This window comes from Mandrillus leucophaeus, unplaced genomic scaffold (assembly GCF_000951045.1).
Source record: "Mandrillus leucophaeus isolate KB7577 unplaced genomic scaffold, Mleu.le_1.0 Scaffold632, whole genome shotgun sequence".
NCBI lineage: Eukaryota > Metazoa > Chordata > Mammalia > Primates > Cercopithecidae > Mandrillus > Mandrillus leucophaeus.
The window spans coordinates 723241-736080 of NW_012106831.1; the positions used below are offsets into that span (position 1 = coordinate 723241).

General features: G+C 43.3%; 1 protein-coding gene across 2 annotated transcripts in view; it reads left to right on the forward strand.

The window, feature by feature from the left end:
* Positions 1–9469: 9469 nt before the first annotated feature.
* The window catches only part of GNE (glucosamine (UDP-N-acetyl)-2-epimerase/N-acetylmannosamine kinase), an 80781-nt gene continuing 77410 nt past the window's right edge, over positions 9470–12840 (forward strand). The window contains exon 1 of one of the 2 annotated variants that reach the window (XM_012000604.1): positions 9470–9632. In XM_012000604.1, the coding sequence (XP_011855994.1) occupies positions 9582–9632 (51 nt within the window). In that variant the 5' untranslated portion in view covers positions 9470–9581. The remainder of the gene's footprint in view (positions 9633–12840) is intronic. The other variant, XM_012000607.1, reaches the window with a different exon arrangement.

The following is a 12840-nucleotide window of genomic DNA, read 5'->3' on the forward strand; positions in this document are numbered from 1 at the left end:
AACCCCCTATATTAGTCAGGGTTTTCTATAGAAACAGAATCTATAAACTTAGTTTAAGGAATTGGGTCACACAATTGTGGGAGCTCGATGAATTCAAAATCTGACGGGGGAGACCCAGGAAGGAGCTGCGGTTCAAGTCCAAAGGCAGTTAGGCTGGACACCCGGGAAAAGCCAATATTGCAGATGAGGTCCAAAGGCCGTCTGCTGGCAGAATTCCCTTTCGCTTGGGGAGGTCAGCCTTTGATTCAGGCCTTCAACTGATTAAAGCCTAATCACATTATGGAGGGCAATTCACTTTACTCAAAGTCCATCAGTCTAAAGGCAAATCTCACCCAAAACGCTCTCACAGAAACATCCGAACAATGTTTGACCAAATATCTGGGTACCATGGCCCAGTTAATTTGACATAAAAAATTAACCAATGCAGCAATCCCTGGAACCTGTGTTATCTTATCTGAAAAAAGAGTCTTTGAAGATGTTAGAAAGGATCTTGAAATGAGATTATCCTGGATTCTCCAGGAAAGCCCTCAACTTAATGATAAGTGTCCTTATAAAAGACACACGAGGCCGGCTTTGGTGGCTCATGTCTGTAATCCCAGCACTTTGGGAGGCCGAGGCAGGTGGATCACCTGAGGTCAGGGGTTCGAGACCAGCCTGGCCAACATAGTGAAACCCCATCTCTACTAAAAATACAAAAATTAGTCAGGCGTGGTGGTGCACGCCTGTGATCCCAGCTACTCAGGAGGCTGAGGCAGGGGAGTCATTTGAACCCAGGAGGCACCCGGGAGGCGGAGGTTGCCATAAGCTGGGATCACACCACTGCACTCCAGCCTAGGCAACACAGTGAACTCTGTCTCAAAAAAAAAGAAAAAAAAAAGTTATGCTAAAGCTACTCTTCTTGTGCTCTATAAATGCAATAGCAAAGCCTAGATAACCCTTATCTGTTAATTAGCATGGTTTACTGAATATTTTAAGCCCACTATTGAGATTTACTGCTCAGAAAAAAAAAAAAAAAGATGGCTTTCAGAAAATTACTCCTCGTTGACAGTTCACCTGGTCACCCAAGGGCTCTGCTGGAGATGTACAAAGAGATGAATGCTGTTTTCATGCCTGCTAACACAACATCCAGTCCACAGCCCATGGATCAAAGAGTAATTTTGACTTTCAAGTCCTATTATTTAAGAAATACATTGGCCGGGCACAGTGACTCACACCTGTAATCCCAGCACTTTGGGAGGCTGAGGCGGGCAGATCACAAGGTCAAGAGATGGAGACAATCCTGGCCAACACGGTGAAACCCTGTCTCTACTAAAAACACAAAACTTAGCTGGGTGTGGTGGCATGCACCTGTAGTCCCAGATACTTGGGAGGCTGAGGCAGGAGAATCACTTGAACCCAAGAGGCGGAGGTTGCAGTGAGCCGAGATTGCGCCACTGTACTCCAGCCTGGTGACAGACCAAGACTCCATCTCAACAAAAAAAAAAATAAAAAAAAAGAAATACATTTTGTTGGGCCATAACTGCCATTAATCATGATTCCTCTAATGGATTTGGGCAAAGTAAATTGAAAGACTTTGGAAAGAATTAATAATTCTAGATGCGTTAAGAACATTCATGATTCATGGGAGAAGGTCAAAATATCCACATTAACAGGATTTGGGAGAAGTTGATTCCAATGCCCATAGTTGACTTTAGGGGGCTCAGGACTTCTGTGGGGGCAGTAACTACAGATGTGGTAGAAACAGCAAGAGAACTACAGATAGAAGTGGAGCCTGAAGATGTGACTGAATTGCTGCCATCTCATGATCAAACTTGAATGAAGGAGGTGTTGCTTCTTCTGAATGAGCAAAGAAAATCTTTTCTTGATGTGGATTCTACTCCTGATGAAGATGCTGTGGACGTTGTTGAAATGACAACAGAGGACTTAGAATATTACATAACATAGTTGATAAAGCAGTGGCATGGTTTGAGAGGATTGATTCCAGTACTGAAGGAAGTTCTACTGTGGGTAAATGCTATCAAATAGTATCACATGCTACAGAGAAATCTTTGGTGAAAGAAAGAGTCAATCGATGCGGCAAACTTCATCTTTGTCTTATTTCAGGAAATTGCCACAGGCATCCCAATCTTTAGCAGCCACCACCCTGATCAGTCAGCAGCCACAACACTGACGCAAGACCCTCCACCATCAAAAAGATGACTCGCTGAAGGCTCAGGTGATCATTACCATTTTTTTTAGTATAAAGTGTTTTACAAGACCAGTGCTCTAACCCATGAGCTATGGAGCCATAATAAAGTATTTTAAAATTCCAGCTGGGCACGGTGGCTCACGCCTGTAATCCTAGCACTTTGGGAGGCTGAGGAGGGTGGATCACCTGAGGTCAACAGTTCGAGACCAGCCTGGCCAACATGGAGAAACCCTGTCTCTACTAAAAATACAAAAATTAGCTGGGTGTGGTGGCGGGGGCCTGTAATTCCAGCTACTCAGGAGGCTGGGGCAGGAAAATCTCTTGAACTCAGGAGACAGAGGTTGCAGTGAGCCAAGATTACACCACTGCACTCCAGCCTGGGTGACACAGTGAAACTCTGTCTCAAAAAGAAAAAAAAAATTAAGGTATATATGTTGTGCTGGGTGCAATGGTGGATGCCTGTAATCCTAGCCCTTTGGGAGGTCAAGGCTGGTAGACTGCTTGAGCCCAGGAGTTCGTGACCAGCCTGAGCAACATAGTGAGACCCTGTCTCTAAAAAAATACAAAAAATTAGCTGGGTGTGGTGACTCGTGCCTGTAGTCCCAGCTCCTCAGGAGGCTGAGGTGGGAGGCTCACTTGAGCCTGAAGGCAGAGGTTGCAGCGAGCCAAGATTGTGCCACTGCACTCCAGCCTGGGCACCAGAGTAAGCCCTGTCGTTAAGAAAAAAAAAAAAATCAAGGCTGAACAGACCTTTAGCACCAAAGAGACCATTCTGTCTCTCCTCTCTCAGGTTTAACTTTCTCATGAAAATCTTACCCCCAGCCCATTTTAACTTAACTCACAATATATGCCTGGCACTATGCAAGACTCTGGAAATGTGAAGAGGAACAAAATAGCTATGGTTGACCCCTAGTCAGCCATAGTTTATAGTCTACTAGAAATAGTTATCAAAGTGTGGTCTGGGGACCTTGGAGGAGGGAGGGAGAGTCCTTGGAGCCCTTTTGGGGCTGTGTGTGAAGCCCAAACTACATTCCTGTATTCATAATAATATAGCCAGTTCTCATTCTTCATGGTAGTTATGTTCTATAAAGTTGCTGTGACTGCTGAATAAGTGAATACTGAATTATTGCTCTTAAGGGAAATACAAGGTTAGGTTCCTACAAGTTTCTGGTCATTTTTGTCAACCAACCAATATGTAACCTTGTTTTCTGTGTATTTCTATTTAAAGATACGTTAACATGAGAGGATGGTGGCATGTATGCCATCTCCCATTCACGTTCCTATCTTCCCCGGAAGGCTATTATGAGATGATTTCTTATGCTTTCCAGGTTCTGATGAGATTAGGGTTTTATGCCATGGCCTCCTCAGAACAGAGCTGCAGAATACTAAAGCCCTTAGCTGCAGCTAAGAATGAGCTTCTCGAAAGGGTGTCCCATGGCTTGCCTTGCAGTCACCTGACCCCTTTTGTTTTGGTGTTTTCCTTTTGGTGAGTGGGACAAAGACCATAGGAGCTGGCACCTTGAGCCACTCTTCCTTTTGCTGTTTACATAAGTGTCAAACAGTCTGATCTAAAAGTAGCCTGTTGTACCTTTCCCTTTCAACCAGGCAGGCCTTGTCCTTGTCTTTGTGTGTGCTCGACAAATAGGAAAGACCAAGAGGCAGATGTTGGATCAGTGTATTGCCCAGGCACTCCGCTCATTACTAGCCCATCTGACCCCTACATCTGCAGCCTGAAACCCAGTGATGAGAAAATTCTCCATGTTACAACCCTCATAAATGGCATTAACCTCTTTTAGAAGAAGATGGATTGCAAATGATTTTTAGATGTTCTTGTGGATAACACTTGCAGTATCTACACATTTAACGTTTGTTCATATTGCCATCATTGCAGAACCCAGGGGTAAAAAAGCTGCGAGTTGGAGGAGGAATCTTTGCTTCTCCAAAGGAGACTTCTCTCCTCTCTTGCTCTCTCAGGAAAGAGGGGACTCTAAAGTAGTTCACTTACGGTGGACCATGCAACATGGCTAAAAATGAGGCCTGCCCAGAGCCCGAGGCTTGTCACAACTTCCTCTGTCATTCTGTGAAACTTAGCCTTAAACAGACCAGAGTTTTGCCTGGCTAAAAACTGTATTCTCTGCTTTATCTGAAGTGAAATGTATTTCTCCTGTTCCAGCCAGTGACCAATGCAATCACCTTATCCTAGAAAAAAAGTAAATTGTAAGCACCCTCAAGATGCATTCACTTTCAAAGTTTTATTATTTACTGGCTCACAAAGTAAGAATGCACATTGTAAAAAAATGTGCAAGGCTGGGCGTGGTGGCTCGTGCCTGTAATCCCAGCACTTTGGGAGGCCAAGGTGGGTGGATCACGAGGTCAGGAGATCAACACCATCCTGGCCAACATGGTGAAACCCGGACTCTACTAAAAACATAAAAATTAGCTGGGTATGGTGGTGCACACCTGTAGTCCTAGCTACGCAGGAGGCCGAGGCAGGAGAATCGCTTGAAACCGGGAGGCAGAGGTTGCAGTGAGCCAAGACTGTGCTACTGCAGTCCAGCCTGGCGACAGAGTGAGACTCCGTCTCAAAAAAAAAAAAAAAAAGTGCAAAACACAAAAAGTAGAAATAAACACACAAAAAAATCCGTCTCACATCTACAAGAAGGCAACAACTGTTAATATTCTAAGATACTTCCCTTTTTTCCTTTACACAAGCACAACTCTATATGTAATCTTGTACCTCACCTTTTGATTCACATCATTTCATATTTTTCCATGACTTCACATTGTAAATATTATGTTGACTAACTGCATAGTGATTTGTGGATGCATCAAAATTTATCTAACTCTTCCTCAAACATGGCACCTAGGTTAAGAAGCTTGTCGCTTTTGACACAAGCTATCTGAATGAGTGACAAATGGTATGGTGTGGTTGAAACAGCAGTGACTTTGCAGTCACATTTTTTGACCCATGTTTGAGATCTGGTCAGCCACTTGTAACTTGTTTGTGTGACTTTAGGTAAACTGCTTAATTTCTCTGAGCCTCAATTCCTTTCCCCATCTATAAAATAGGACCGGTAACTTCTACTTCACTGAGTTGTTCTAAGTCAGTAGCTGACGGACTATAGCTCAGGAGCCAATTCCAGGCCACTATCTGTTTTGGTAAAAAAAAGTCTCAAAGGCACACAGCCATCTCCATTCATTTATACATTCATTTACATATGGCTGCTTTTGTACCACAAGAGCAGAACAGAGAAGTTGTGACAGAGACATGGCCTGCAAAAATATCTGGCTCTCTATAGAAAAGATTTGATGACCCCTATTCTAAATAATGGACGTGAAAGTAATTCTGTAGACAGAAAAAAGCCTAACCAAATGTGAAAGATTATTCTTGGCAGAGCCCACAGTAGGTGCTCATTAAACATTTGTTCTAAGGATGTGTAGCTAGATGGAGAATTTTATTCACCAGAATCCCTGCAGAATGAGTCTCTGTTCAAGAGAAGCATGAAGGAGGAGGTAATTCAGAAGAGCATCAGCATGGGGTGAGAACCCTGTGCAGAGGGAGAGGAACAGAGATTCTTAACACCTGGGAAACTATAAGGACAAGGAGAACTGCGTGAAGATGTTTAGAAGTTTTCTGGATGATGCTCTGAATAAAACTCCTATGCAGCCCAATTAAAGTAATCCACAGTAAAGATCAACATGGTTCTTTAAGACTTTCAGAGTAAGACCAGTGTTTATTTAACTTCAACTCAATGTAGGGATTGGATCAAAGGACTATAGCTTTCAAATAGATTATCAAATTGACAGAATAAAAATAACAACTCAGGCTGGGCATGGCAGCTCAAGCCTATAATCCCAGATCTTTGGGAGGTCAGAGCAGTAGGATCCCTTGAGCCCAGGAGTTTGAGATCAACCTGGGCAACACAGTGAGACTTCATCTTTATATTTTAAAATAAGTCAATTAATTAAATAAAAATAAAAATAGGTGTGGTGGATAATGCCTGTAATCCCAGCACTTTGGGAGGCCGAGGCAGGCGGATCACCTGAGGTCGGGAGTTCGAGACCAGCCTGATCAACATGGAGAAACCCTGTCTCTACTAAAAATACAAAATTAGCCGGGCGTGGTGGCACATGCCTGTAATCCCAGCTACTAGGGAGGCTGAGGCAGGAGAATCGCTTGAACCTGGGAGGCGGAGGTTGCAGTGAGCTGAGATCGCGCCATTGCACTTCAGCCTCGGCAACAGGAGTGAAACTCCGTCTCAAAAAAAAAAAAAAAGTGTGTGCCTGTAGTCCCAGTTACTCAGGAGGCTGAGGCAGGAGAATCACTTGAACCCAGGAGGTGGAGGTTGCAATCAGCCGAGACTGTGCCACTGTACTCCAGCCTGGGCGACAGAGCAAGACTTTCGTTTCAAAAAAAAAAAAAAAACCAGCCCTAATACTGAATTTATAACACAAAATTTTAATTATTAGCACTCTCCCATAAAGCACAGGGAAGAATATCTTATTTAATAAAAAGAGGATAATATTTCACTGGGCAGGCTGGGCACAGTGGCTCACGCTTATAGTCCCAGCCCTTTGGGAGGCTAAGGAGGGCAGATTGCTTGCGCCCAGGAGCCTGAGCAACATGGCAAAACCTCATCCCTACAGAAAATGCAAAAATTAACCTGGTGTGATGGTGAGCTCCTGTAATCCCAGTTACTCAGGAGGCTGAAGCACAAGAATCACTTGAAACCGGGAGGTGGAGTTTGCTGAGCTGAGATCGTGCCATTACACTCCAGCCTGGGCGACACAGCAAGACTATGTCTTAAAAAAACAAAAAACAGGCTGAGTGAGGTGCCTCACGCCTGTAATCCCAGCACTTTGGGAGGCTGAGGCGGGAGGGTCACCCGAGGTCAGGACTTCAAGACCAGCCTGGCCAACATAGTGAAACCCTGTCTCTACTAAAAATACAAAAATTAGCTGGGGTGGTGGTGCCTGCCTGTGATCCCAGCTACTCAGGAGGCTGAAGCTGGAGAATCACTTGAACCTGGGAGGCGGAGGTTGCAGTGAGCCAAGATTGTGCCACTCTACTCCAGCCTGGGTGACAGAGTGCGACTGTGTCTCAGAAAAATAAACAAATAAAAATAAATAAATAAAAACAAAAACAATTTAAAAAAATAGTAGTAAGGTCAGACTTTTGATCATATATTTTTTTTGTGAGTTCCCTAGTGCTATTCTGCCAATTTTTCTATTGGACAGCTTTTTCTCCCCCATTGCTGTTTGTAAGCTCTCAAGTGATGTCCTATAGGCAGTCTATGGGCAGTATATTAAATATCGGATATTTTTGTTTATTTATTTATTGAGACAGTGTCTTGCCATGTCGCCCAGGCTGCAGTGCAGTGGCAAGATCACACAGTTCATTGCAGCCTCAAACTCCTGGACTCAAAGCAGTCCTCCCAGTTCAGCCTCCTGAGCAGCTGGGACTACCAGCATGTGCCACCAAGACCAGCTAATTAAAAAACATTTTTTGGTAGAGATGGAGTCAAACTATGTTGCCCAGGCTGGTCTTGAATTCCTGGCCTCAAGTGATTCACCTGCCTTGGCCTTCCAAAGTGCTGGGACTATAGGTGTGAGCCACCATGTCTGGATATTTTTACTGGGAGGAGGGGGTGTCTGTCAAGATTAACCAAGAGGAAGTGAAAAAACATAACGCCGAGCGCGGTGGCTCATGCCTGTAATCCCAGCACTTTGGGAGGCCGAGGCGGGCGGATCACAAGGTCAAGAGATCGAGACCATCCTGGCCAACATCCCTGTCTCTACTAAAAACACAAAAATTAGCTGGGAATGGTGGCACACGCCTGTAATCTCAGCTACTTGGGAGGCTGAGGTAGGAAAATCGCTTGAACCCGGGAGGCGGAGGTTGCAGTCAGCCGAGATCATGCCACTGCACTCCAGACTGGGCGACAGAGCAAGACTCTGTCTCAAAAAAAAAAAAAATTATTCATGGATCCACTCCTTTATCTGCCTGAAAAAAGAGGGTCCTGCCCTGGCACACTTAGAACTGCTCTCTCCTGCCTCTCTATTAAGATGGAGGAAGGGGAGAAGACGACTTTTTTTTTTTTTTAAACAGACTTTTTAGTTAAGAGAGAAAAAAGAGCAGACTGGATGTGAGGAAATTGATGGGAACAAAGAGCAAAGAGTAGAGATGTAACAAAAAGTGTTGTTGAGGGTTATGTATACCTTTAACATATTTGAAAAATAAAACATATTTGAAAATATGTGAGCCAGGCGTGGTGGCTCATGCCTATAATCCCAGCACTCTGGGAGGCCAAGGCGGGTGGATCATCTGAGGTCAGGAGTTCAAGACCAGCCTGGCCAACATGGCAAAACCCCATCTCTACTAAAAAATACAAAAACTAGCTGGGCGTGGTGGCGTACACCTGTAATCCCAGCTACTCAGGAGGCTGAGCCTGGAGAATCGCTTGAACTTGGGAGGCAAAGATTGTAGTGAGCTGAGATTGTGCCACTGCACTCCAGCCTGGGTGATAAGAGCAAGACTCTGTCTCAAGAAGAAAAAAGAAAAAAGAAAAACATAAGAAAAAAATAAGTTATTTTAGCATGGTGGCTCACACCTGTACTCCCAGCACTTTGGGAGGCCAAGGTGAGAGGATTGCTTGAACCCAGGAGTTCGAGATCAGCCTGAGCAACATAGTGAGACCCAGTCTCTTTCAAATAAAATAAAACAGACTTCAGACCATGGTTTGCTTCAAAATCTGTAAACATATAATGGTTAACTAAGAATTTCTGTGCCTGTGGGGGACACCTTTTAGTATAGTTTCCCTTAAGTGGAATGTAAAGTTGTGTGGTAGATAAGGCTAGGCTGTTCCTGTGGTCAAATGAGCATTGACCAGTGAAATGGAGAGTTGTTTGATAAGTAGATCATTGGTCAGTATCCCTTGCTACCAATCTGTCTGTGAGAGTCCCTAAGCACCAAAAGCAAGACAAGAGCAAGACTCCATCTCAAAAAAAAAAAAAAGTTTAGAATATATGTATGTGTGGAAACAAAGTGAAAAAAGACTTGAGATTTTGCTTGTAGATTTTTGTTTCTACCTTCAGAAACTCAGAAGAAAACTTTTTCTAGTGGAAAGTAAAATTATTGGATGGAATGGGAAATCCAAAACAGGGAAGTAACACTTAGACGCCGACTGATCACCTACTTTCGAGCTACTGTCCAGGAATACGACAAGAGTTCAGAGCCACATTTTTTTTTCTTCCTTTTCAGAGAGGTGGGGCTTAAGATTTAGTCTGGACTTCAGATGCCTGTTGGTGACTGCTCCGTGGCAGCTAAACCAAGAGAACAGCTGCTGTGCTCATTATTTCATACCACACCAGGGTACAGAGCTTGCGCTTTGGGATGGAAACCTATGGTTATCCGCAGAGGGAGTCACGCTTTCAAGGACCTCATGTAAGTAGTTCGGAATTCAATAGAGCTTTATTATTGAAATTGCAATCAGAAAAAAAGGGGGAAAGAAGGAAAATTACAAAGAGGAAGAGGAAAGCTTTGGTTTTAAATCTATCAAATCCATCATTTTTAAAGACTTTTTATCTGCTAACTCAGGTTAGTCATTCTGTGGCTGCTACTTGCTTCTCAGTTACTGTGCTAAAATTCATGGTCTTTCTGCATTTCCAAACTGAAAGCTGAAATTGAACTCTTTTCTCCAGATTCCTGGCACTTTCATCAGATAAAGTGGGGTTCCTTTTACTTTTTGAGATCTCTGTTTCATAAATGCAGTTTATTTTCAAAACATGCAATGTTTGTTTTAACTATTTTGTTTCCTTCCCTTTTGAAACATGGCGTGTAGAGCTGCCTAATTTGTACTTCTTTTCCCTCAGTTATTTAACTATTTACTGACCACATGATTGGGGTGGGTGCATTTACTCCAAGTTAATTAGTATCTAAGTCAATTAAGAAGGAAATTATCACGTTTATCAATATATAAATGTGACATATAGTGTGCTACACTATAGTGTAGTTTATTAAACCTAATTTTTCATTGAGGCATATGGAAATCCAAATGTTTTAGGAAATCATCATCACAGTTCAATTAGGTGATTAAAATATATATTCAATTTAAAGATCATCTATAGTTAAGGAATGGCTTATACAAATGTGTGTGTGTGTGTGTGTGTGTGTGTGTGTGTGTGTTTAAAGACAGGATCTTGCTCTGTCACCCAGACTAGATTGTAGTGGCATAACGATAGCTCACTGCAGCTTTCAACTCCTGGGCTCAAGGGATCCTCCTGCCTCAGCCTCCCAAGTAGCCAGGACTACAGACACAGACTACCACACCCAGCAAACTTTTAAATTCTTTGTAGAGACAGGGTCTTGCTATGCTGCCCAGGCTGATCTCCAACTCCTGGGCTCAAGTGATCCTCCTGGCTTGGCCTTTCAAAGTGCTGAGATTACAGGTGTGAGTCCCTGTACCTGGCCTTATAAAAACTTTCCAATTAGATGATATTATTCCTGCAATTATTGCCAACACAGTTTACTCCTAGCTATATCACTAATGCATACTTTCTATTTGCCTTCTTCAATGAGAATTTATTTTTATTTTTTATTAGCACACTTAAATTGAAATTCAAGATCAGACTTTCTGAGCTTCTAGCTAGAACTTGTAAGTTTTTTTCCTCGTGTCATCAATAAAATCTGCTTAGAAATGGTTGTTTCTAGTTATGAAAGTAATAGTTGCTCTACTCATCTCTCCATCCATTTTTTTTGTATGACTGACTTTAAAAATGTGGCCTGTAGCCGGGCGCGGTGACTCACACCTGTAATCCCAGCACTTTGGGAGGCTGAGGCAGGTGGATCACAAGGTTAAGAGATCGAGACCATCCTGGCCAACATGGTGAAACCCTGTCTCTACTAAAAACACAAAAATTAGCCGGGCATGGTGGCACACGCCTGTAATCTCACCCACTCGGGAGGCTGAGGCAGGAGAGGCGGAGGTTGCAGTGAGCCGAGATCACACCACTGCACTCCAGCCTGGCAACAGAGTGGGACTCCAACTCAAAAAAAAAAAAAAAAAAATTATGGCCTGAAATGATCATTTCATTCATTTGCCTAATGTTTGGTGGTTTCTGTGGCCACACAAACTCTGAAAAACTCTATGTGGCCTTTAAGTTATCTTCCAAGTTACTCTCCCACTTAATAATTCAATTATCTTTTCCAGTATTCCTCAATAAAACCTTTCTCCTGTCAGGCTGGTCTCCCCTGTATGCTATTCTCATGCCCATTTTATTGTCTTCAATCACATCATGTTCTCTCTTCCAGGAAAATACTCTTTTAACATGTGAAACTGATAGGGTTTCACGGCACACTGAATGTGAAAGAGAAAGGAGGTGGAGAGGCCAAGAATGCCTCCTAAGTTCCAGTAGGTGATAATACTATTCACTGAGAATTAGGACGAAAGAGAAAGCCCAGGTTTATGAGGAAGAAGAAAGCTCAATTTTGGACAAGCAGATTTGAAGTGTTTGTAGAACATGTCCAAATAAAGATGTCCTATAAGCAGTTGAATATTTGAGTTTGGACTGAAAAGACTGGGACAGAAATTCACATCTAGGAATCATTTTAAATGATTGTGAAACCATGCAAGTGGCTGAAGTCATGCTGGATATATACTACAATGAGATATAAGGAAGACTACAGAATTCTAAAAAATACTTTTATTTAGGAGTTTGAGAAAGTATAAGAGCCAGAGAAGTTGGAAGTAGGCAGGAAATCAGGTGTTTTGCAAGCCCAGGATGTAAAATGTCTCCAGAATAAGGCAGTGACCAACAGTGTGAAAAAGAAGGGGTTAAGAGAAGAGAAGCCAGAGGGCAAAGAAGACTAGGTACATGGGCAGTTGGAAAAAGAGGGAAAGTGGCCAGGAAAGCACCACTAAATATTTAACATAAGGTGCAAGAGCCTGGCACAATGGCTCACACCTCAAACTCCAGCACTTCAGTAGGTTGAGGCAGGAGGATTGCTTGAGGCCAGGAGTTCAAGATCAGCCTGGGCAACATAGCAAGACCCTAGCTCTAAAAAAATTACAAAAATTAGCTGGGCATGGTGACACATGCCTGTAGTCCCAGCTACTCAGGAGGCTGAGAGGAGAGGATTGCTTGAACCTGGGAAGTTGAGGCTGCAGTGAGCCATGATCCTGCCACTGTACTCCAGCCTGGGTGAAAGAGCGAGACCCTGTCACAAAACAAAACAAAAAATGTACCATAGACCGAAGTACCTGGGTTTCTGCAGAATTTTACACCCCATTAAATTTAGTGATGTCTAACAGTCATTCAGTTGTCTAAGATTTAGACAGCTACTATATGAAAAATACCATTAAAGAGTTCCAAATTGGCTGGGCGCGGTGACTCACACCTGTAGTCCCAGCACTTTGGGAGGCTAAGGCGGGTGGATCATGAGGTCAGGAGTTCAAGACCAGCCTGGCCAAGATGGTGAGACGCTGTCTCTACCAAAACTACAAAAATTAGCCTGGTGCAGTGGCAGGTGCCTGTAATCCCAGCTACTTGGGAGGCTGAGGCAGGAGAATCACTTAAACCTGAGCCGAAAGTGCGCCACTGCACTCCAGCCTGGGTGACAGAGTGAGACTCTGTCTCAAAAAAAAAAAAAAAAA